We start from the raw sequence: 23,370 nt of genomic DNA, 5'->3' as shown, positions 1-23,370 counted from the left end.
TGGCGGGGGTCTGGCGCGCTCAGCCCCTGGAAGTTGCTTTTAAGCAGCCGGATCTTTTCGCTGGTCTTAGCAAATTCTTTTGCCAAACTGTGAGCTGAAACAAGGCGATGGGTCTGTGTTCTCAGCTGCTTAGCCCACGGAGGTGACTGTTGCTGTGTCCTGCACCGGGGGCTTTCCCTCCTGTCCCCCACGACCCAAGGGGCCTTGGCTTCTTCCCACCATTTCCTCCCTGGTGCCCATGCCCCCCACACCTCGGTCCCCACCAGCGACAAACCCCACCGCAGCCAGAACCCCACGGAGACGTGAGGGTGAGTGTTCCCAGCCCTGCTCCCAGCCCGGGCACGGGCCGGGCTCCGGGACACGGGCAATGTGCTCCGGGTCCCCTCCATCCCCTCCACGGCGCACACAGGTGCTTTTTTTAATTACTTAAGGAAAAGCAATTGCAAGGCCGCTTGATACAAATCCCTTAAGCTGCTGTTGGTGTTGACGCCAGGGAGGCCGTGGCCAGCCAGGAATCTGGAACCTGGGCGCCATCTGTGCTCTCGCCACTCCACAGCCAAATTACACCGCCAGCCTTTCTCTGCTGCGCGGTTTCTCATTAACTGAATTGAGTTTGCGGGGAGTCGCTGGGTCATAAATATTCCCTCCCACTTGGTGTGGTCAGGCTACTGCTGTCCGCAGGCGGAGCTCCCGGATGCGGCCTGGGAGCAGGCAGGATGGGGGCACTGGGGCTGCAGGAGACACGGGACCCGCCCCCAGCAGCCTCAGGCTCCGGGTCATATCTGAGCCAATTGAGGGAAGTCGGGAGGGGCTCTTCGGGGCAAGATACATAATCGCTGCATTCGATTAAGTCTTTTCCTTCCGCTTCCTTCATTTCCTTTGAGAAAGTGGCAGTGGCGGGTGGTTGTAAACAGAGGCAAGATGTGCATTTAAAACGGAGACACGTTCATAATGTCCTTTGAAATTGCACGGGATGAAAAATGAACACATACGCAATTCTAAATACATACACGCGCGTGCACACACACATACGCGGCCTGGAAAAAAAAAATCCAGAGACACTTTTTAAGCTGTGGTTTGGGGAACGGCTTAAAAAGGGATAAGCCTGTTTATCTGACACGGGGGTGTTTAGAGTCAGAGCTGCAGGGGCTGCAGTGCGGGTGTCCCTGAGGGGTGACTGCCCCTCGGCCTCCTGTCGCGATGCTCAGGACAGGTTCGTCCCCCTAAGGAGGCAAGGACAGTGCCCCTTCAGAGGGAGGCGAGCTCGGCCCCCAGGGTCAGGTCCACCCCGAGGTCCCTCGTGGAGCCATCCCTGGGGAAGCTCATCTCCCAGAAGACGGCTGCCCACCGCCAAGTGATGCTTTGTCCTCTAGAGTCTAGACCAAGAGCCAGCAAACCTCAGCCTGTGCACACCGCATCCGGCCCTCTGCCTTTTTTGTAAATAAAGTTTTATCTGCATTCGTCTACACCCATTTGTTTACGAGTTGGTCTTGCTGCTCCCAAGTGACATTGTTAACAGAGATCAGTGACCCGCACAGCTGGAAGCATCTATACTGCTTGGTCCTTTGTGGGCAGCTCGCCAGCCCTGCCCTAGACCAGTGGTCCCCTCCGTCTCTCCTTCCCTCTCGCTCTTGGCCTTAGCCCGAAGGTAACTAGGACACCAGGGCTGTCTGATTTCCTCCCCTTGACCGAGGGCTCACCGTCCCGAGCCTGGCTTCTGCAATCCTTGCCTGGCTTCTCTGGCTCCCAACTCCTCTGGGACGGCTGCAGTGCCTCCTGCACGGGACCCAGTCCTGGGGGCCACGGTGACCCTGTGGCATAGAGGGACAGGCTCCCGGAACGCGGGGTTTGCATGTGGAGACGTCTTCAGGGTCTAGACAGCAGAGGAGGGGGAGGAAGGACCCATTTCAGCCCGTCCTCGTTATGCTTGTTTGTCCTACGCTTGAAGCTCCCAGGCACAAGGGACTCTACTAGCCAGGCCAGCATTGGCTTGAGGCAAGTTCCGGGCGCCCTGGGGCCAGGTGCTGAGTCTCCTGGGTCCCCAGCCTCCTCTCCCGAAGCCCAAGGCAGGGACACGGGGGTGGGGGAGCACCTTCTCCAGATCACATTTGTTTCCTTGTTTGCTCTTTGGGGGCTGATAGCTTTTTCCCTCTTCCTAACTAACCTTTGGCATTACCGCTGTTATAAGACATTCCATGTGCATTTTACCTGGTCGGGGGTACGCATGTCTGACCGGAGGGAGATTTTGGTTTGAACTGACTGGAGGCGGCCGAAGCTCGGAGCATGTGGCCTCGGCTCCTGAGCGGCTGGGGGCACTGTGGTGGGCCACGGTCAGGTGGGGGACTGCGACTCCGTGGGGAAGGCCAGAGGCCCCCACTGCGGGGATGCAGCAGCCTCACCTTCCCCCGCATCGGGGTGAGAAGACCCCCTTTCCTGTCCCGTGAGAGAATTTCTAGGGAGGATGGGGTAGGCTCGAGGCGCCCTGCGTGGTGTGGGGCGAGTGGCCCGCGGGCTCAGTGGTCTCTCTCCTGCCCACATGCAGTGCACATGCCGGAAGGACATGGTCAAGATCTCCATGGATGTCTTTGTGCGCATCCTGCAGCCGGAGCGCTACGAGCTGTGGAAGCAGGGCAAGGACCTCACGGTGCTGGACCACACACGGCCCACGGCCCTGAGCAGCCCCGAGCTGAGCACCTGGAGCGCCTCCCGGGCCTCGCTCAAGGCCAAGCTCCTGCGCAGGTGAGCCACCCAGCGAGCCCGGCCCACGGCTCCCCGCTGGTGGGGCTGCAGGCCGTCGTCGCCCACCTCTCTCCTCTCCTCTCTCTCCCCTCCCCTCCCTCCTCCACTTCTCCCTCTTTCAGAGGCAGAGTGTTTCTCGGGTCTGACTTCCTCCGCGGGCTGTTGGGGACTCACCGCCGTCGCTGCCTGTGTTGTCAGGGGACTCAGGCTCCCACCCACTCCTTGTCTACCAGCTCCTGGGAGGTGGGCCCTTTTTGCCCTCTCAGGACCCCACACACTGTCCCTCTCAGGCTTCCGGCTCACTATCGCGCCATCCCCGGGGTGAGAGCCCCGTTTCTGCGTCGGGGCCGCGTGGCCCTTCTTTACTCTGAGCTATGGCAGGAGCCGTGGGGCACAGGCCCCGAGCTCCCTCCATGAGAGCTGCGCCCCTGCCCCTTTGCATCTGTAGATGCTTGTTTTGGTGCCTCGGATAACGTGTTGCTTGAATCCGCGGACACGGAGGTGACTACAGAGACCTGTCCCCCGGACACCCTCTGCCACCCCTTTCCATCTCAGAGGCCCCCCTCCCGGCCCACCTTCCACCCAGCGTGGTCCCCGCCCGGCTGCTGCCTGGTGTCCGGCGGGGAAGGAGAGGGCAGAGTGGCTGCCCCCTCTTGGCATCTGCGCCGAGGCCACAGGGATGTGGGTGGCGGAGCTGGGGAGTGAGGGGCAGTGCCATGCGGCCTCGGAAGCGTCTGACTCCATCATGCTCTTTCTCTGGGAAACGTCCAGGCTCTCAGGCCCTGAGCTGTCTGTGGACAGGGTTCAAACAGATTCCTTCTTGGTGCCCAAGGAACGGTCGGCAGGTCCTCGCTGGGCCTGGGGTATGGCTGGAGTGGGCAGGGCGGCCCGGAGCATCCTCGTGTTGGTGTTAGGGCTTCAAGGGCTCAGGAGGCTCTCCCTTGACCACTTGGCTCCACGGCGGTTGCCCTGGACAGTAAGACATTCCGTAAACAATGAGGGTGGCGCGTCTCAATAAAACTTTATCTATGGACACTGGAGTGGGAATTTCATATCATTTTCACATGCCACAAAATGTTATTATTTTTTTTTTTTTTTTTTTTTTTTTTTTTTTGCGGTACGAGGGCCTCTCACTGTTGTGGCCCCTCCCGTTGCGGAGCACAGGCTCTGGACGCGCAGGCTCAGCGGCCACGGCTCACGGGCCCAGCCGCTCCGCGGCATGTGGGATCTTCCCGGACCGGGGCACGAACCCGTGTCCCCTGCATCGGCAGGCGGACTCTCAACCACTGCGCCACCAGGGAGCCCTCTTTTAACTTTTGAACCATTTAAAAACGTAAACATCATGCTTAGCTTGTGGGCGGCACAAACAGGCTGCAGTCGGATCTGGGCCTTGGGTGAGGTTTCCATCTGTAGCGCTTGGTCACTGCTGGTGGGTCTTGTCCCCGTTGGTCGAGTACGGCGCCTCCCCCAGGACCTGGTCCCTGAGGGGTGGGGCCTTGGCCAGTGTGTTCCTTGGACAGTGCATCCTTGGTGGCACCCCAGCGCTCTGCAGAAACTGGGAGAAATCATCCTGGCCAAGCGATCACTCCCGGCCCGGAACCTTCTCCCCGCTGGGCCTGTTCTTTCTGCGCACCCTCACCTGCCTGTTTTCCCCACCCGAGGCCCCTCTCTGAGAAGGGTCTCTCAGCTCCAGGGTGCTTTCCCATCTGCTCCTGGCAGCACGCTTGAAGGTGTCTCTCTCTTCTGATTTCCTTTGTTGTCTCTCCTTTTGGCTTTCTGCTCTCCTGTGTGTTCCTCACGAAAAGCACCTTCTTGGTGAGGCCGATCTGCTGCAGCTCCCTTTCCCGGTCTTTCTCGAGGGAGGGAGCGGAGTGATCCTGCATTTGCATAATGGTTGACTGGTGATGGCTCAGACTAATTGGTCAACAGAGTGACAGCCAAGGACTGGGGCGTCATTCCAGGATGGAATGGGATTAGAGGCTGTCAGACGAGCCTGCCCAGAGGACGGGGACCTGGCCACCGGGCCTTGGCCGGAACCTTCTGTACACAAAGAGCCCCATACCCCCTCCCTGTCCCCTCATCATGTTGCACAGCACACCTCACTTCTGGAACGTCCCTCTCTCCCACCTCCCCTCCCTGTGTGCAGACCTGGGACTGAATAACAAATTCAGTCGTGTTCCCAAGGATGCAATTTTCTTTAAAGCCTTTAGTATGTAAAAGAAGGCTGACTCCCCCACCTTTTTAAAAAGTCATTGGTTGGGGGGGCTTTTCTCCTAAGATGCTGATTGGGGACTCACCTTTGGAGGCCCAATGCCAAGCTGGAAGCCGCTGCCCCCGCCCCACCCCCAGTGGCAGTGGCCCTCAGGAGTCCCTTGTGACTTTCTCTCCTGGCCACGTGGCCAACCTGTCCTCGCCCAGCTGTGCCTTGTCTCCAGGGCTGCCGGCTCCCCTGAGCCTCCCTTGTTGGAGAGTTGGTTTGGGGGGAGGGGCAGCACCACCCTAGCATCCTTGACTCCTGCCGGATAGGGGATGCGGGCAAATCTGGCTCTGTCCCTAGACCAGGGTCTCCCCTCGGCACTGCTGACATCTTCTGTGGGCGGCTGTCCCAGGCACTGTGGGGGGTTGAGCAGCTTCCCCACCCCCGCCCACTCGATGCCAGGAGCAGCCCTCCAGTGAGACCACCACAGATGTCCCCAGACATCTCCCAGTGTCCCTCCCCAAGGGCTTGGCATTGGGGTGGGCTCCTCATCTGCCTGCTGTGGGCACCCTCCCGTGCCCCCATCCCTGTGCAGCCTTGCCTTCTCTGGGATGCTGCATCCATTCCTCGGTCCTCAATCAGACGGGCTCAGCCAGGCCCCCGCCCCTCGAGGGCCCAGCCTTCCTGACAGCCCCCTGCACCCCGCCCCAGATGTCACCTCAGAGCAGAGGCAGATGTTGGCTCCTCTGGGAGAAATGGACGCCCTCCCGTGGATTTTCCTTCCACGCCTAGATCTTGTCAGGTGAACTGGCCCCGCCCCGTGCCAAACAGGGCCCGTAACCTGTGACCTTCTTGTCCGTGCTGCGTGGCCCCCTCGCCATCGCCACCAGGTGGGACCCCTGTCCAGCTGGTGTCTTCGCCTTGCTCCCCTCCCCCACTCCTGCCTGCCTGCCTGCCTGCCTGAGCAGCCTTCCTCCATATGCAGGCTGCGTTTTCTTCTCAGCTCCTGATTATTTTCAAGGAGAGCTTCAAGGAATGCTCTGCGTTGCCCATGTGTTCCAGCAGGTGTGCGCTCTGCTGGACACTCACACGCACCCTGTGCAGAGCATCTGAGCAGCTGGGCTTGGAGGGAAGTGGGGGAGGGGAAGTGTGCTCCTCTCCGGGCCCGGGGCCCCGTCCCTCCCCAGCTTCTGCTGCTCCCCCTGGCGGGACCTCCAGCTGCCCACGCAGGAGGCTAGAGCCCGCTAGCCCTGCTCGCCCCAGCCCAGCAGCTCCCACCCACCACCTCTCCACCTCCCATCCTCGGTCACCATGGAAACAAGGAGCCAGGGAGCACATCCCTGCCCCCTCTGCTGCCCCCAGACCCACCAGGAGCCAGTCTGGTCTCCCCTCTCCCCCTGCACCTGATGCCCTGGCCAGGCTGTACACGACTGCACCTCCGACCCACTCTTTCCAGCCACCCTGACCCTGCCGCGCTCCTGAGCCCTTTCCCCCGGTGCAGCTCCTGTCCGCTCAGAAGGGGCCATGACTATGGGGCCTGCCAGCCCCTGCGGCCCCAGGAGCTTGTTGTCCCTGTGACTTCACCAGAAAACCCACTGAAGGCCACACCTACTCGCGTGGGTCAGGGAACGCTGGAGGAAGGGGCTGCGACTCCTGGCCAGGAAGCCCCAGATCCCCCCCGGGGAGTCAGAAGTTCTGGGCAACAGCCCCACCTTGGGATGCCCAAGGGGCTGTGTGCCCTGGGCCCCTCAGTGAGCACCCTCACTCTGTCTCTCCTGCCACCTGAGGTCCAAGGACACCTGCTCCCATCTTGGAAATATCAGTGTAGAGATTTGGACTCAGTACCAATACTTGATTCTTATCATCTTCGCCAAGTGACATCCCGTTAAGCCCGGCAAGTAAAGTGCACGTTTATGTCCACCCTCCTCTGAAACACCATGAAAACGACTGTAAAGGAGAGACAGGGAAGAGGAGAGGGTACGAGCAGCATCGGCAGACTCTGAAGGAAGGAAAAGAGGGGCAAGTGACACCTGACTTTGCAGCACAGAGAAGCCTCGACTCCGTGGACCTGCAGACAGGGAGCAGGCTGGTTCAGGCCACAAGGCCTGGGACTCAGGCACGGGCGCCTGCTGGGGCGGGGACCGCAGTGTGCTGGAGGCATTGCTGAGCTCAGGGCCTCCTCCTTCACCCCATCCCCCAGCAGAAGGCGCTGGCCCTACTGCTGGGGAGATCGGACCTGCCAGCCTCACATATCCCCAACCGCAGGGCCGGGTCAGAGTGGCCCAACGGAACAAAGCCACACATGCGATATTGGGGGTCCCCCGTGAAGTGACAGGGCTCCCACCTGCCCGCTCCCCTTCTAGGAGCCCTGCTCACACACAGCTAGCTACCAGCGAACATCTTAGTCCCTTGTACGTCACAGCCAGTGGTCCCTAAACCCCTGAGGAAACTCAGTGTGAAAGAGTCTCAAACAAAAAAAAGCGGGACCCCACAGGAGAGGCCATGCAGTGAGCAGAAGAAAACTAACTTCTGCGAGAGGGCAGGTGACTTGGCATTTATGGAAGAACCTGCTGTATAAACAAAAAGGCTTTTAAGGAAAGAGATGGCTCTTGGACATTTAAAAGGGAGCAAAGGACTTCCCTGGTGGCGCAGTGGTTGGGAGTCTGCCTGCCAATGCAGGGGGCACGGGTTCATTCCCTGGTCTGGGAGGATCCCTCATGCCACGGAACAGCTGAGCCACAACTGTTGAGGCTGTGCCTTGTTGTGCGCCACAACTGCTGAGCCTGTGCCCTGGAGCCTGCAAGCCACAACTGCTGAGATCCACACGCCTGGAGCCTGTGCTCCACAACGAGGGGGGGCCGCTGCAGTGAGAGGCCCGTGCACCGTGGTGAGGAGTAGCCCCCACTCACTGCAGCTAGCGGGAGCCCATGCACAGCAATGAAGACCCAACAAAACTAAAAAAAAAACTTTAAAAGAGAGCAAAGAAATGTACGAGGTGGGTGGGGAGCCAGCTTGAGGAAATCTAGAATGCAGACTTTTCACAACTCAGGTTAAACAGAAGATTGCAAAACCTCTGGAACAAACAAACGGGTCAACGGGGCCCAAACAGCACTGGACTTGGCGATCATGATGCTACAAGCTAATAGACAAAGGACAAGGGTCTTAAAGGTCAGGAGAGCGATCATTTCAGCCCAGAAATACCCAGCCAAATTACCAACTTTGTATGGGAAGGGAATAAAGATCTTTTTAGACGAGCAAAGTCCCAGGTTCCCCCTCCTTTCTGAGAAAGCTGCTGGAGGATGTGCTCCAGCTAAACAAGGGCATCAACCAAGGAAGACATGGGATCAAGGAAACCAGATCCAACTCAGGAGAGTCCAAGGCAGTCTCAAGATAAGAGGAGGGCCTCAGGGTGTCATTGAGGAGCATGGGACCCCTGCCTAGGAGGCCACACCAAGATCTTGGAGAAAACCAGGAAAGCTAAGCGTCTAAGAGAGGGGGCCACTTACTGACCCCAGAAGGAGCGAGCAAAGAATGCAGTGCGAGCAGCTCTGTTGCTCACGGATGAACTATATTTACAGGATCAGAAAAATGTAATATAGAATCTCACCGCAACCAAAATGGGAGAGAAGCCAGGAGGGGTTGAGGTGGGCAGGATGGCCACAGCCTAAGTGTCTGTGCTGGCAACTCAGCAGAGAAGCCAGAACCAAAACACAGCAGCAGCGTGAGGAGACACATGCAAGTCAATACAAGAAGAAATGGCTAAAAGAGGGGAAGGGGTCGCATCTGGGGAGTGGGCCCAGAGGATGCTCTTATGGCCAGACTGCGATTAGGGTGTGCACACAGCTCCCCACAGCTGTCAGCAAGTCAACCCCAGATTCCTCCGGTGTTATTTCCCAGCTTATGTTCTCACAGAGCAGATCCTCCTTTGCATGCCGACGTTCACCTCGCTTTCCCCTCTGCAGCAGGGCCTGTCCCTTCGCCTGCGTCTCTGCACCTAGTTCCCCCCTTTCGGGGGCGGGGCGGGGGGGTCCCTGCGTTGGTGCGGTCCGGTGGCTGCCGGGGGTTTGGTGCTGGGGGCAGAGCTCTGAGCCCACTGGTGTGTTGGGGGCTGAGGAAGGCCTGGGCTCTCTGGGGACCCTGAGGCGGGCAGGGGCAGAAGTGGCCTCCGGGCCAGTTCCGGGTTGGTGGGGGTGGGGGAGGGCCGGAGAGGGGGTGAGGAGCGGGGCAGCTGCCGGAAACCGAGGCCAGGTGAGTTGGCGGTAGGAGGGTGCCCCTCTGCTGGGTGCTGGGGCCAGCATGGGGGTTCGCTTGTGGGCACCCGGCCCTGCAGCATTCCCAGACCCCGAGAAAAGCCTCCCGATGACAGCTGGGGAAAAGCCCGGGGCTTCCCGCCTGTGTCCGCGTCGGGGCTGCACCTGGCATTTCCCAAACTCGCTCGGTGTAGAGAGTGTACCAGGGGAGGCCTGAGTCTTTCATGCCCCCTCCCGCCCCCATCTGTTGCTGACTCCCCCGCCCTGTCCCTGCCCGCCTGTCCTCCTGCACCCCTCACCCTCGCAGTGCGCCCTTGCACGCCATGCTGTGTGTGATGCCATGCCTCTGCCCATGACGCGCCCTCCCCGGAATGCTCCCTGCTTCCCACCTTTGGTCATCAGGGTGGTTCACGCTGCAGACATCAAGGAGGGCTCGTCGCGTGCCAGGCGTTGCCTGGGCTCGGGGCACAGAGCCAGGGGCCTCAAGTTAGGTAGCTGAGCGGCAAGGGGCCGGCAGTGGTTAGCGGTTAGCGTCAGGGGACAGTTAGAAGGAGGCATCCCAGGGGCCAGCAGCGTCGGGCAGGGAGGCAGCAAGGAAGCCTTGAGCCCCCAGCGTCCTGCTGCAGACGCCCCTGGGAGGAGATGCGGGTCCTGGCATCCGGAGCCCTTGGGGCCTCCCTGCCCACCCGTCCCCAGTCAGACAGCCCTGCTTCCCCTTGGTGAGCGCTTGGTCCTTGGAGGTGCGGCTGCCAGGGACCCTGTAGGGTCTCCTATAAGGTCTTGGTGTCTGACCCCACTGGGGCCACATGGAGAGCTCCCTGGGGGAGGGAAGCCACGGCCAGCGCCAACAGCTCTCTCCAAAACAACCCCTCGGCTGTGAGACCCGGAGCCTGTGGCTGTCCTGGTGTCCCCTGCCCAAGGCTGAGCCTCTCCACCGCCCTGGCCCCTGCATCAGCTCCCGGGCCAGTCACACCCCTCCTGAGGTCTCAAAGCTGCACTGCCCCCTCCCCGGAAAGTTTCCAGGAACCGGCAAGGACGTCCCACCAGGACCCGGCAGGGGTGCCCTGGCCACTAACCTGCAGCCCCCCTCCCTGTGTCGCTTTCCTTTCTTCCTTTTTAATCCCAACTCCCCCTCGTTTTCACTAAGAAGCCACAGCTCAGCCTCAGCTGGGGTTCTCACTTGGGGCCCGAGGACCGCCCTCCATCCCGTCCGGGGACTGTCGCAGCCCCTGAGGCCCGCGTGGGCAGGAGGTGAGGGGGGCCGGGGCGCAGCTTAGAGAAGGGGCCACCGCGGGCTCTGGGCGCGGAGCTCCTGCAGGTGGAGAGGATGCAGGGAGAGCCCGGGGCCCCGCGAGGCCCTGCGGCGAAGCGTCTAGGGAGTTAACACAAGTCCTAGAGAAAAACCCCCTGACGTTTACGTTCTAGACAAATTAGTCTGAAAGAAAACAGACACTGGAAAAAGACTGAGGAGGAGAGGAAACCAAGTCTAGAGAGGAAGAAAGAGCAGACCAGGAGGCCGGGGCTGTCGTAAGTGCACCTTTTGTCTGTCGCGCAGGCATTTTCCACGAGCTTCTGTTTCCATCTGAGCCCACGCTCCCCGTGTCTCCCGCCCCACCACACAGAGGCTCCCGGAGCCCGTCTGTCCCGCCATCCCATCTCCAGCTGCCATCGGCACGCGCTTGACACCCACCTTGCCATCCCCTCCCCTCCCCCAGGCCTCTCCCTCCACCGCCCCTGCCCCCAGGAGCCAACCCCACCCAGGGCCTCCACTTCCCCGGGCCTCCTGGGGGGCTCTGTCTGCTGGACAGGGCGCACAGCCCAGGGCTTCTCCCTTCCGTTGTTTCGCCTCCCGTCTGATGAGCCTCCCTCTCCAGGTCTCACCGGAAGCGGAGCCAGCCCAAGAAGCCCAAGCCGGATGACCCCAAGTCTCCTGGCGAGGGGGCAGCTGGGACGGCCCTCCTGGAGGAGGCTGGTGGCGGCATGAAGGAGGAGGCCACACCAGAGGCCGACCCCGAGGAGGAGGAGGAGGAATCCCAGCCGCTGCCGCAGGGCCGGGAGGCCGAGGGCTCCGAAGGTCAGTCCTGCTCGGTGCCTGTGCTGGCCAGGCCCCGCGCCTTCAGAATCCCATCCGTGTGTCTTGTGGGCAGGGAGGGCGTTTTCTAAAAATGTGCATTCTGGGAGTGCTGTGAGAAGTCCCTCTTCTCCCAGAAACTGAAGTTCATCCAGCTGCTGAAACAGAATCCACAGGTGGGCAGCTTGAAACAACGGGCTTTATTCCTCGGTGCTGGAGGCTGGGAGATCAGGGTGCTGGTGTGGCCTGGTGCTGGCAAGGGCCCACCTCCCGGTTTGTATGTGACCCTCTGTCACTGTGTCCTCAGGGGGAAGAGAGAGCCAGTGAGCCCTCTGGCCTCTAAGGTCACTGATCCTTAGCCAGGGCCCCACCCTCATAACCCAGTCACCTCCCAACCGGCCCACTGAGGGGCGGGGTTCAGCATGAACCTGGGGGGACACAGACACTGAGTCCATAACAGAGGTGTTCTCTGCTCGGTTGGGAAAGGGGATGGCCTGCTGTTTGCAGCCAGATGCTGGACGTGCCTGCGGTGGGGATGCCCCACCTGCAGGCTGGCGTTGAACTAAAAAACTGTATCTGGGCACCATGGTGGGTGTGTCTCAGAACCGTACCCTGTACACTGCCTGGGGCCCGTTAGTCGCGGAACATGACGCCGTGAGCGTTTGAACGTTCCCCATTCCCATGTTTTATGGTGCTCCTTTTTCTTTTCCACGGCTGGTTTCACTTTCCTAATTTGCAGCTTCAGCTGCTCACACGTTGGCACCTAGCAGCTGCCCCCCAGGCGTACAGGAGGGGCCGGGCGGGGCTGGGGGGCTGGTGGCAGATTGCCAGGCAGCAGTGCCTCAGGCCCCCATCACAGGCCGTAGGTCGCTGGAGGGTTCCTCTTCGGGACTGTGTCTTGGAGCAGGTGAGCCAGCACAGCTCTGCCTGGCTTGGGGTCAGGCCCTCCCCGGGGTGCTCGTGGCTGGTGTCACAGATGATGTGGCATTCCACCAGGCACCGAGAGGGGCAGGCGCATGCCTCTGATGTTCCCACGGTCCCTGCAGGGGCCCCCAGGAGCTGGAGGCAGGGAAGACTGGAAAGTTTCCTGGGTAAATTGCGTGCTGGCCTGTCCCAGACAGCCTGGCATGCCACTTGCCTGGTGGGCATCACGAAACAGCCCGCTGGGAGAGGGTGTGCGTCGGCACAGTCTGTGCGCAGGCACAATCACCCCGTGGGAATGGACCCAGAGGCTGAGGCCTGGTGACGCAGGGAGCTAGCGGAGTTGCCAGAAACGGGCTGGACCCACAGAGCCGCCCCACACTTGTCACATATGGGTGTTCACAGAACACATGGTTTTGAAGAAAATCCTGCCTATAATGAGAACATCCAGAGGGTGATGCAGGCTGGAGCAGATCCAACAGAAAATAAAAGACCTTTATGGAGAAAATTAAGAGACGTTTTTGAAAGACAAGGAGGAGCTGTAACATAAACGGGGCTGCATGTGTTAGGGGTCTCCCTGCAAAGGTGCTGGCCAGCGGCCTTGGGGGATGTTGATTTCGATGCAGCCGGAGGGAGCAAGGCCCGAGGAAGAGGGGTCAGGAGAGGTCAGGGCTACGTGACGGGCCAGCAGCTTGCAGGCAGGAGCAAGGACACTGTCCTGGGCTGCAGTGAAGGCCACTGCTCTTCCCTGGGGCGACCCTCACATGCAGCCCCGAGTGTCACACGGGCACCCATGCCCCATGTCCCGTTTACTTAAAGTTCAGAAAACACGCCAGGCAGACACTGGACTGTTCAGGGAAGCATCCGAATCTGCTGGGGCTGCCGTGCGACAAAGTACCCGATGCAGGGCTTCAGGAACCGAGGTTCATTGTCTCTCGGTCTGGAGGCCGGAAGTCCGAGGCCAGGGTGTGGGCAAGGCTGGTTCCTTCTGAGACCGCGAGGGAGGGTCTGTTCCAGGCTTCTCTCCTTGGCTCGTAGACGGCCACCTTCACGCTCACACGGCCTCTCCCTGGGTGCCAGTCTGTCTGCATTTTGCCTTTCAGAAGGACACTGGTCACATTGGATGAGGGCCCACCCTAATGACCTCATCTTATTAACTCATGACATTAGCAATGACTATTTCCAAATGTGGCTGCACTCTGAGGCCCCGGGGTTAGGACTTGCACATAGGAATCGGGGGGACACAGTTTAGCCTGTAACAGAGTAAACGTGCCAAAACCAAGAGGGGCTCCCTCGGAGCGGGTGGTCTGCAGCTGGGAGGGGCCTGTGGTCCTGCCGGCTCTGTGCCTGTGTCGTGAGTGCTCCGGGCCCCAGTTCCGTGGGGGGCGAGTCAGAGCATGGGCTGCGGTGGTGAATGAATGATGGACCCTCTGCCGTGGGCTCCGGGATCCAGGGCCCCGAGTCCCGTCAACAGGTGAGGCGTTTGCATCTGACTCCAGAGGCCATGGAGCTGAGCTGTAGGGAGGTTAGGACAGTGGTTGTTGACATGGCTAGGTTGGGGTTCTGGCCCAAGAGGTTGGGAGACTCGGCAGATGTCCCTGGTGTGACTGGCAAGGACTGGGGTGGTGACCGCCCTGCCCCAGGGTGGGCTGCGTGGGGCGGGGCAGGAGCAGGCTGGGCTCTGCACCCGGGCCGCCCCAGGTGGCACCTTGCAAAGTTGCCAGGGGGCATCAGTGCTCTCACGGGGGCGGGGTAAGTGGGAGAAAAAGCAGGTGGGAATAAAGAGTCCAGGTTGAAATTTGGGGACCCGGGCCCTGGACGCCGCCTCGGCAGGCCAGTGGGGGTGTTGGAGGGTAAAAGGAGAGGACACACACCCCGCTCAGGGCCTGTGGGAGGACGCCTGTCCCAAGGGTCTTGGCTTCAGCCCGAAGCGGCTTTTCCCAGGAGTGGAGTCAGCCCGTCGGGGGCCAGCCAGGGCGGGGGCTCCTGGGCCCGACCGGTTCAGACAGTCCCGAGAGACAAGGGTTTTAGCAGGACCCCTCCTGGGAAGGGTGGGAAGGATGCCTTGCGACCGTGGGCATCTCTCCTCCCTCTCGAGCAGGCGCAAGGGGCTGCCGGCCTGAGGCCGGATGCAGGGCAGCCAGCAAGAGTAGACGCACTATTTACCCAACTGCTTAGCAAAGGAATAATGGCTCTCTTTTCATTAATTGAGTTGAGTTAAAATGAACCTTCGCCCAAACCCATCGACTGTTTATAGAGACAGCCGCACCCCCATGCCCTGTCACCTCCTGCTTGGACCCGGCCCCGTCACAGGGACACTGTGCCTCAGTGTCTCGGGATCCCAAGAGCTGGCCTCAGGCTCACGCACGGCGAAGGCCTGGTTCCTCTCTGGTTTTCCCTTTTCTAAGCAGGTTGTTACCTAAACGGGGCGGGGTGGGGGGTGGTCTCTGTGTCCACTGAGAGTAAAACATGCTGCTGTAGACCAAACCCTGCAGGATGTGTGCCCTCCTTCCTGGCATCTGCAGCCACTCTGTCCCCCTTCCAGGGCCTCAGCCCAGGACCCCCAGGGCTTCTCCAAAAGGGCTGCAGGCTCCGTGCTCTGTGGTGGGCTCAGTGTCACATGGCTGTGGACCCCAGGCAGAGCGGGGACGTTCCCAGGGAGGCGCCTCTGCTCACGGCTGGCTGCTTCCCTTTTCCAGACACCCCGTCCCTGTTCCACTCCAGAGCCTGGTTCCCAAGAAGGACGAGTTGGGGTGTTGGGACATCTCCCGGAACATCAGCCCCTCTAGAGGGGAAGGGGTCCCTTCAGGGGACAGAAGGAGGCTGCCACAGCTGGGGAGCCACACGCCCCAGTCGGGGGCTGTCCCTCAAGCCCTTGGAGGAAGATCGCTCTGAATGCATCAAATAAATAAGTGCTCACAGTCGGGGGTGACAGCAAACATGTCTGGGGAACGAGTGGGAGATGTTAAAGTGGTTTCTAGACTCCCTTTAACGCCAGCTTCATGCCCCTCATAGCTGTGAGTGTGAGGGGCGTTCGGGCGCGAGGACAGGACATTTTGTTTTAAGTTTGCGTCGGGAGGGCGTGTGCTTGCCGCCGCTGCTCACGTAGGAAGCTCCCTGACTGGAGTAGGTGGAGGCGGGCAGGATGGAGGTGCCCGGACTCTACAGGGGCAGGAGGGGGCCCGGCTGGCTGCGGGTCCCTTGGCCTGGGGAGGGGGGCTGCTTCCTCTCCTGGCTGCCAGGTCCCACCAGCTCCCACTGCCGGGGGTCTGCAATAGCAGCTGCCCTGTGGCCTGGCCCAGGATGGGACCAGCAGCCTCCGGCACAGCAAGCCCTGGTCCTGGCGGGAAGGCAGCCCGTGTCCACCTGGCTTGCTGGGACCGCAAGGGCTCCCTCCTCCTGCCTGGCCCTGGCCAGCTCCGGCCAAGCACGGTCACTGTCCCTTCTGGCAGCTCTGGAGCTGGGGGTGGCAGGGGCAGCGGCAGGGCCCCAGGAGGGCTGGTCCCAGAGTACGTGGTCCCCCGCAGGGCAGAGCAGGGCCGGGGATGGGTGTGCAGCCGCCCTGGGTCACTTCCCCCTCCCTCACGCACCTTTTTTGACGGCTTTAGGACAAGACCCCGGGGCGGCTGCACCCAGCAGTGAGCAGCAGGCTGGGCGGGGCATTGACACTCACGCCACAGTCCCCTGGCCTGGGCTCTGCTCAGGAGGGATGCGGGCTGGCTGGGCCAGGCAGGGCAGGGTTCCTAAGCCAGGCAGCAGCCCTGTGCCCCCTGCTCTGCCCTGGGAGAACTTTGGTGGGAGAGGAGGCATGGGGGCCCCAGAAGCTGGCGCGGCTGTCACATCCATCGGCAGTGGGGGGATTCTTGGCTGTGCCTCCCCGCGAAAAACAAGTGCCAGACGGGCCTCAGCAACCCTGCTGGGGCAGAGGGGTTCCCTGCCATTCTGCGCCCCCTTGCACACCGGGGTGGTGAGAGGCCCTGAGTGCTGGGGAGGGACCCGGCTCGGGTCTGAGCCACCGTTCCAGCTCCATTTGGAGGCTCCTTCAGGCGGGCCAACCAAGGGGCTTTCCAAGTGTGGCCTGCCTACCCTAGGCCTGCAGCGGTCCCCACGGCGTGAGGACAGACAGGGCCCGGGCCCCCCAGCGTCCCTAGTGCCCTTGGGCTTGTCCCCTAACAGGGTCCTCTGGGTGCGCCCCCGTCAGCTTCCCAGGGCCTAGTGGCCGTGAGGAAGGAGCCGGGGACGTGTCCTTCCCCAGCAGCATCTGGAGCCGGGGTAGCTCGCATGCTCTGCTGTCCTGAGGCCCGGGAGGCCATCGCTGGACCTCCATTCGGGTGGCCGCGCTGTCAGGGAGGAGGGCATAGTGGATTTCCTTAGAGAACAAAGCCGTTTCTCCGGAAGTCCCTGCTGCCGTGTCAGTACGGGGCTCAGGGCTGCCGCAGCGCCATTTCTATAAATCAGTAGAAGCGGCAGGAAAGAGCCTGATCTCCTCGGCCCTTGGTCACCTCCTGGGGCTGGGCTGCTGTCACCAAACCTTAAGAGCAGTGTTTACCCCACACCTCTCCCCGCCCCCCTCCTTTCAGCGCCCCCCCATCCCCCCTGTCCCACGTCTCCTGGGACAGGGAGGTGACCTTTAGAGGCCAGGACCATCCAAGTCCAGCATCTGTAGAGGAGAAGCAGCTTTGTCTGCGGAATGCCCATTTCCTTTCCTCGGCCGGATAACTGTTCCTGGGGTGCTGTCAGTTGGGGGGTCCTGGGGAGCGTGCTGGGCTCCTCCAGGTGGGCAAAGGCACAGGAGGGATCCTGACTGCACCCTTGCCCTTGGAAGGCTCAGGGCCAGAGGGCATGGGGGGCGCTGGCAAGCGCTCCCTCCTCTGAGCCTCTCGTGAAAAGCTCGGCTGCCTGCTCAGGACCCTGCGGGCTGCGGAGCGGCCCTTCCACGAAGGCCAGTCTGGCTCAAGCCTCTGCAGCTTGCCTATGGGGGCCGCGGGTGGGGGTCGGCTCCCTCCTAGCGCTCAGGGCCGGGGATCTGCCTGGAGGAAGGGAGGGAGGGCCCTTGCTTGACCCCTTCCTGGATCAGGGCCGGTCAAGGACTAAGTGATGGCCTTGCCCTTGGGAGCATCATCCCACCTGTGTCGTTATCTTTGGCTGAGGGACGGGGGTGAAACACGGACAGGTTTTTGTAGCAAGAGGTAAGTGTGGATGCCGCGGGGCCCAGCAGACCCCGTCACGTGTCACGTGGTAACAGGTTTAGCCGGGAGAGGGACCACTGCTTTTCTGCGAGTTGTCCTTACTTTCCCGGCCCTCAGAGACCCAGACTGTGACGCATTGGAACCAGCGGTTCACGGGTACCATCAGTAGGATGACCAGTACGTCCCCTGATATCAGCTGCTGTCACACCTCATGTGACGTCCTGAGCCTGTGGGGACCCGGGACAGGCAGTGAGGGCCTGAGCTCGTGTGCCCATTCTCCAGGTGGGCAGGGAAGGCCCGAAGGCTGTGCTCTGAGCCGCTGGTCCTTGTGGGCGGGCGTCCCTGAGGCTGTGCACACCTCGCCCTGAGCACAGCAGGCCTCGTGGAGCCCCCCGCCCGCATGCATCCCCAGTGGCTGTGTGATGTGACCACAGAGACCCAGTGGCTGAAAGCAACAGTCTTATTCTCCGACATTTCTAGGGGTCAGGAGTCCGACACGGGTCCCGCTGGCCTGAAATCCAGGCATGGGCAGGGCTGGTTCCTCTGGAGGCTCCAGGGGAGAATCATTCCCTGCCTTTTCCAGCTTCTAGAGGTGCCGCATCCCTGGCTCTCGGCCCCATCCTCCGTCCTCACAGCCAGCAGTGCAGCATCTCTCTGGCTTCTTCCGTAGTCACGGCTCCCCTGGCCCCAGCTGGATCCCCTGCTTTTAAGGATCCCTGTTAGTACGTGGGGTTCGCCTCGGGTTCCTCAGCTCAACCTCATCTGCAGGAGCCCTGCTGCCATGTCAGGTTCCGCATGCACAGGTCCCGGGGCTACAGTGTGGGTGTCTTTGGGGGCCATGACCCCTCCAACCACACCGCCCATCTCCGTTTATTTGACGAGCTGCACGCCCACTGTGGTCCTGAATTAAGATGCTGCTGAAGGCGCTCCCTGTCCACCTCCCTCCCCACCCCGTCACCTGTCAGGAAGCCCCCGCAGCGCCGGCCCTCGCGTCTTCCGGGCCCTGCAGGCCCCTCTGGCACTTGTGTTTCACACAAGTAGAACCACTTGTTTATGGTTTGTTGTTTAAGGTTTTGCTTTTTAAAAATTCCACAAACCGTGTGTGTTTACTGTAGAAATAAAGGAAACTCAGACACATGAAAAGAAAATGCATCCCACCTCCTCCCCCCTCCCCTCGGGAAGGATGTTCAGAGCCGGTCTCTTCCCAGCTGCTTTTGGACAGCTCGCCTCGGCACCCCGTGCTCATTCCAGAAGGTGCTCTGAGCATGTGGCAGGACTCTTGAGGCCAGGGTGCTGCTGCTCCAGGGCTCGGCCGCCTGGCAGGGGGACCTGGCAGCAGTGACAACTGCCTGAAGCCTGGGTTCCTTGGGGGAAGGCCTCTCTGGGCCAGAAGGGGCCCTCAACTAGTGCAGCCGGCTCCCGCGCGGGCTGGGGGGCTCGAAGGGGGTGCCTGGCCACTGGCCCCTGGGGTGCCCCAGCCCCCGCCTCTGACTCATCTCTCTCCTGTCCCCACAGAGGACGGGAGGGGCAAGCTGCGGCCAGCCAAGGCCAAGAGCGACCGGAAGAAGAAGAGCTATGGCCCTCTGCACCTCCACCACCCGCTCATGCCCCAGCTGCCGCCGCCCCCACCCACCCAGTTCCCCACCGAAGAGGTGCCCCTGCTAGAGATCCCGGCACCGGCCACCGGCCCTGAGGCCGCCGAGGAGAACCCCCCGCCACCGCCTCTCAACGTGGTGCCCCCCGAAGCACCCAGCGAGGAGCCAGAGGTGAAGCCGCGCCCCATCATCCCCATGCTGTTCGTGGTGCCGCGGCCCGGCCCGGCGGCAGGCGACAAGGGCCGCGTGTCCTGCCAGCAGGCCTCTGAGCACTTTGCCCAGAAGGGCCCCACTTGGAAGGAGCAGGTGGCCCCCATGGAGCTGACGGGGCCCGAGGAGGAGAGTGGAGCCGGCGAGGTGCAGGTAGGGGGCAGTGGGTCCCTGGGGCCGGGGGTCCCCTTGCCCCACGTGCTGGCCACAGCCCCGCTCGTCCAAACGGCCCCTGTGGATCCTGTCCCGGAGGCCAAGGGCACATACGTGGTTTAGAAACCACCGTTGGGGGAACTTCCCTGGCGGTCCAGTGGTTAAAACTGCGTTCCCAAGGCAGGGGGCCCGGGTTTGATCCCTGGTCAGGGAACTAGATCCCACATGCCACATCGAGGACCCGGCATAGCCAAATAAACAAATGAATATTTAAAAGAAAAGAAACCACTGTGGGTGTTGGCTGCGCGCTTCCTGGGGTCTTTTGCCCCTGACTGAGGACACTCGGGTCCCTCTGAGCTGGGCTCCACCGCCTCTACTTCTGGCCCCAGAGCTGCTCCCACAGAGGCCTCCTGTGCCATTTTAGGCTCCGTCGACCTTTTCCAAGTTGAAGATGGAGATCAAGAAGAGCCGGCGCCACCCTCTGGGCAGGCCACCAACCCGGTCCCCGCTGTCTGTGGTCAAGCAGGAGGCCTCAAGTGACGAGGGTGAGCAAGGGTGCCCCTGGCTCTGCTGCGCCCCTGCCCTGCCTTCCTCTGCCACCCGCCCGGCTTGCTCACTCCCGCCACCCCCAGCCGAGGTCGGGCCTGCAGACCCAGCCCCGGCACAGCCTCAGACCCTCCCCAAATGCTGTGGGGCCGAGGTGCCCCCTGCCCAGCCCACAGCTCCCGAGGTCAGGCCCGGCTGCCCCCAGGCCTCTGCCCTGCCCTTGTTTGCTCCATTTCCCCGGGGGCGCTTGCTCTACTGGGCCCAGGGCCTCAGATGTCGAGTGGGGCCTCTGAGGGGCAGGTGTAGCCACCTGGGCTCATGCCCCAGCCCACTGCCCAGAGCCGGGGACCGTGGTGCCATTTGCCTTTCTGTGACTCGGTTTTCCCATCTGTAAAATGGGGTCTTCTGGCCCCCCTCAAGGGGTCCTGCCAGGGAGGTGCACGGGGCTGAGGCCTGTAAAGCGTGTGGCCTGGTGCCAGGCACACGGTGGGTGCTGGGAATGCCGGGAACGCCGAGGCCAGTTGTCACCCAGAGCTCCTGGTGCGATGCTTTCACAGTCTCCGTGGTAACCTCTGCCCCCTCCTTATCCTGTGAGAACTGAGAAGATGCCGTCAGCAGAGGCTCCTGCCCACGACCCCCAGCACACTTGCCGTGGCCCTTGTGCGTTTGTGTCCCTTCCTGGCCCTCCAGGTGAGCGAGGACCACACCTCATCCTCTCACAGCCTCGGGATCTGTTGGGATGCCTGGCGCAGAGCGTTTCCAGAGGGCAGCAACGAACGATGGTAGAGGTGCCGGCCACATCCCCCAGGGAGAGACTTGAGAAATGGATTCAGAGTTAGAGGATCATGGAGCAGCATGGGGCCCGGAACTGGCCCATTTCCAAGTCCATTTCCAGCAGAGACGTCCTGGCCCTGCGCTCCCTGCACCGGAGACAGGGCTGCGTGACCCCGAAGTGGGAGAAGCTGCTTCGAGAACAGAGGAAACCTCGCCCTTGGCTGTCACCCCGCAGACACCTGTGACTCACGATGCTCCGGGCTTTGATCTCTGACCTGAGGCCAAGCTGCCCTCAGGGAAAGTCAGCGCCGGACTGGGGAGCGGCCAGTCCCAACAGAAGTGACCCTTCCTGCCTGAACCCAGCGTGCGCCTGGGAGAAGTTGGAATAAGAGGCGGCGGCACTGGAGCTGGAGGGGCAGAGACGGAGAAGCTTCTGTTTAACACTCGGCTGGAAGTCGGAGTGATTGTCTCGTGCAGAAATCCCGCTAAGCCCATTTATCATCTTCCGCTTCAGCCTTCCGTCTAAGCCGCACGTGGAGTGTGAAAAGGGCCTGGGTGGCTTCTTTGGTTCTGAACCTAATTTGAGGGCGAGGACGCGGAGGGTTCTAGAAGCGGGTCTCGGGCTGGAGCTCTGGGAGCAGGAGGGGCCTCTCTGGAGATCAGATGCGGCCCCAGGGTCCCCGTGCCTTGAGGCAGCCTCTGGCCTTACAGCTGGGACGGCTGTGGTACCAGCCATGCTGGCCCAGCTGCTGGGAAGGTTGGGGCCCCGGGGATGAGGACCCTGCTCCTTGGGCAGGTTCCTGGGGACTGCTGACGCTGATGCCAGGGCAGATGGCACCCCTGTGTCCTCAGGAAGTGCAGGAATGGGATGTGGGGGATTGGGGACAGTGAGCTGGGAGTCGAGGCCGGCGGAGGCCAGCCCGGTGACAGGTGATGGGAGGGACATCTCTCAGTGGCCTCCATCTTACAGGACATTGGGGCAGCAGTGCCCCCGCCCGACTCCCAGGGGAGTCTGTGCCTGACCTGCCAAGGCCTGACCATCCCATCTCCTGTCCCCAGACGGGATCAGCCCTGAGCTGAGGGGCCAGGGCACCTCCCTGTGGAGGGGCTCAGGGGCCGAGAAGTGGGGACCCATCCCCTCGAGCGCGCACTGGGTGGGGTGGGGTCCTGGGTGCTGAAGCTCCTCCCCCCTCCCACTTTACTCCAGAAGCCTTCCCTTTCTCTGGGGACGAGGACGTGGGTGACCCCGAGGCCTTGAGGTCTTTGCTGTCCCTGCAGTGGAAGAACAAGGCGGCCAGCTTCCAGGCCGAGAGGAAGTTCAACGCGGCGGCCGCCCTGACGGAGCCCTACTGTGCCATCTGCACCCTCTTCTACCCGTACAGCCAGGTGAGCCGGTGCCGAGGGACCCCCAGGCCATGCCGGGCTGGGCAGCATCCGCCTGCTCCCGATGGCGCCAGGGCTCGCTCTGCCTGAAGGGAATCCCTTCCCCCTGAAGGGAGGGTGATGGGGACCAAGAACCCATTTGCTGTTGGAGCCACAGTGGGCTCGGGGGAGAGCCCGATGGAAGGCCCCTGTGAGGGCTGCGGGGAGAGAGCCCAGGGTCTGCGTTTCATTGGAAGGTAATTTATCAGTGTGCCTCAAAGAGGATGAGAGTGCAAGGAAGCATCTCAGGTGGCTGTCCTCTGAGAGGCCCTCAGCCCAGCCCAGGGGGCAGCGCAGGCAGGGGGCCCGGGGGTGGGTCCAGGTAGGCGCCTGCGTGGTGAACGGGGGCTGGCGGTGGGGGGGCTGGGGCTGGGCGAAGACCCACGCATGGCCTGGCGCCACGCAGCCGCCAGCTCTGTCCTGAGTTTCCAAGTTGTGATCGTGGCCTTTCCCCGCACTCTGCCCTGTACCATCCACCACCACGTCCTCCCGGTTTCCTCCTTAACCTGTTTCCTGCCGTGTCCCCCTCCCCCAGCCCTGACCACTGCCTGCCTCCTGCCCTTCCTGTTAGCACCTCACCACAGCCACGCACGGCCCAGCTGGAAAGCCCGCCAGGCTCACCACGGCCCCCGGCCTCCGCACATGCCCCACAGCCATCCTCTCCTGTGATATCTGCCCCCGCACGCACACATAGCACGCTCCGTGCTGTCCCCCAGCATCTCCCACACACCCACCCAGGCCTCTCCCTTGCCAGATGGATTTCTGTTCACTCTTTGATTCCACCCAGCTGCCACCTCTTCCAGGAAGCCTTCCTGGACCTGCTATCCCAAGCTGACTCTGGCATGCCCCCCAGCTTCCCCCACCCGCCTCTGCTCTTGCTCCTACCCTCTGTTTATCAGCCCTTGGAGGACAGGGCCGGGTCTCACTTGTTTTGGGGTCCCCGGGTTCCAGCCTAGTGCCTGGCATCTTCCACGTATTAGCTGAGCTAGCCGAGCTCTGTGCCCCGTGCTGAGGGCGGCACACCCATCTCGAGAGCTCTGCCACTCAGAGCTGCCAGGACCTGTGGTTCCCTAAGTGAGCCAACATCTGGTCGTGGAAACAAGTACGATGAAACGTCCAGACAGACAGTCTTCTCTAGGCACGCCCCTCCTCAGCGCCGCTGGAAGTCATCACTGGGAACACTGGCTTAAGAGGCGAATCTCCTTAATCCCGGTTGCTAAGTGAAGCACTGTGACTCAGCTTAATCACGTCCACGGTATCAGCGCGCCTTGCGGGGCTGCCGCTTCCGCAGTCCGGAGCCCTC

The 23,370-nt window shown here is 61.8% G+C and overlaps 1 protein-coding gene across 6 annotated transcripts in view; it reads left to right on the top strand.

Annotated features, from left to right (window-relative positions):
* The window catches only part of KDM4B (lysine demethylase 4B), a 127,701-nt gene that overhangs the window by 93,080 nt on the left and 11,251 nt on the right, over window positions 1–23,370 (top strand). For 2 of the 6 annotated variants that reach the window (XM_024745696.1, XM_024745698.1), the window contains 6 exons: window positions 2,543–2,739; window positions 10,612–10,713; window positions 11,061–11,260; window positions 18,883–19,325; window positions 19,750–19,870; window positions 21,853–22,031. In XM_024745696.1, the coding sequence (XP_024601464.1) occupies window positions 2,543–2,739; window positions 10,612–10,713; window positions 11,061–11,260; window positions 18,883–19,325; window positions 19,750–19,870; window positions 21,853–22,031 (1,242 nt within the window). Of the gene's footprint in view, window positions 1–2,542; window positions 2,740–10,611; window positions 10,714–11,060; window positions 11,261–18,882; window positions 19,326–19,749; window positions 19,871–20,428; window positions 21,598–21,852; window positions 22,032–23,370 lie in introns of those variants that run through there. The other 4 variants (XM_024745701.1, XM_024745700.1, XM_024745702.1 and 1 more) reach the window with 4 other exon arrangements.

The sequence above is a fragment of the Neophocaena asiaeorientalis genome, unplaced genomic scaffold (assembly GCF_003031525.2).
Source record: "Neophocaena asiaeorientalis asiaeorientalis breed wild unplaced genomic scaffold, Neophocaena_asiaeorientalis_V1.1 scaffold357, whole genome shotgun sequence".
NCBI classification, from domain to species: Eukaryota; Metazoa; Chordata; class Mammalia; order Artiodactyla; family Phocoenidae; genus Neophocaena; species Neophocaena asiaeorientalis.
The sequence above is the reverse complement of the archived record's forward strand: the minus strand, read 5'-3'. Positions and strand labels throughout refer to the sequence as shown.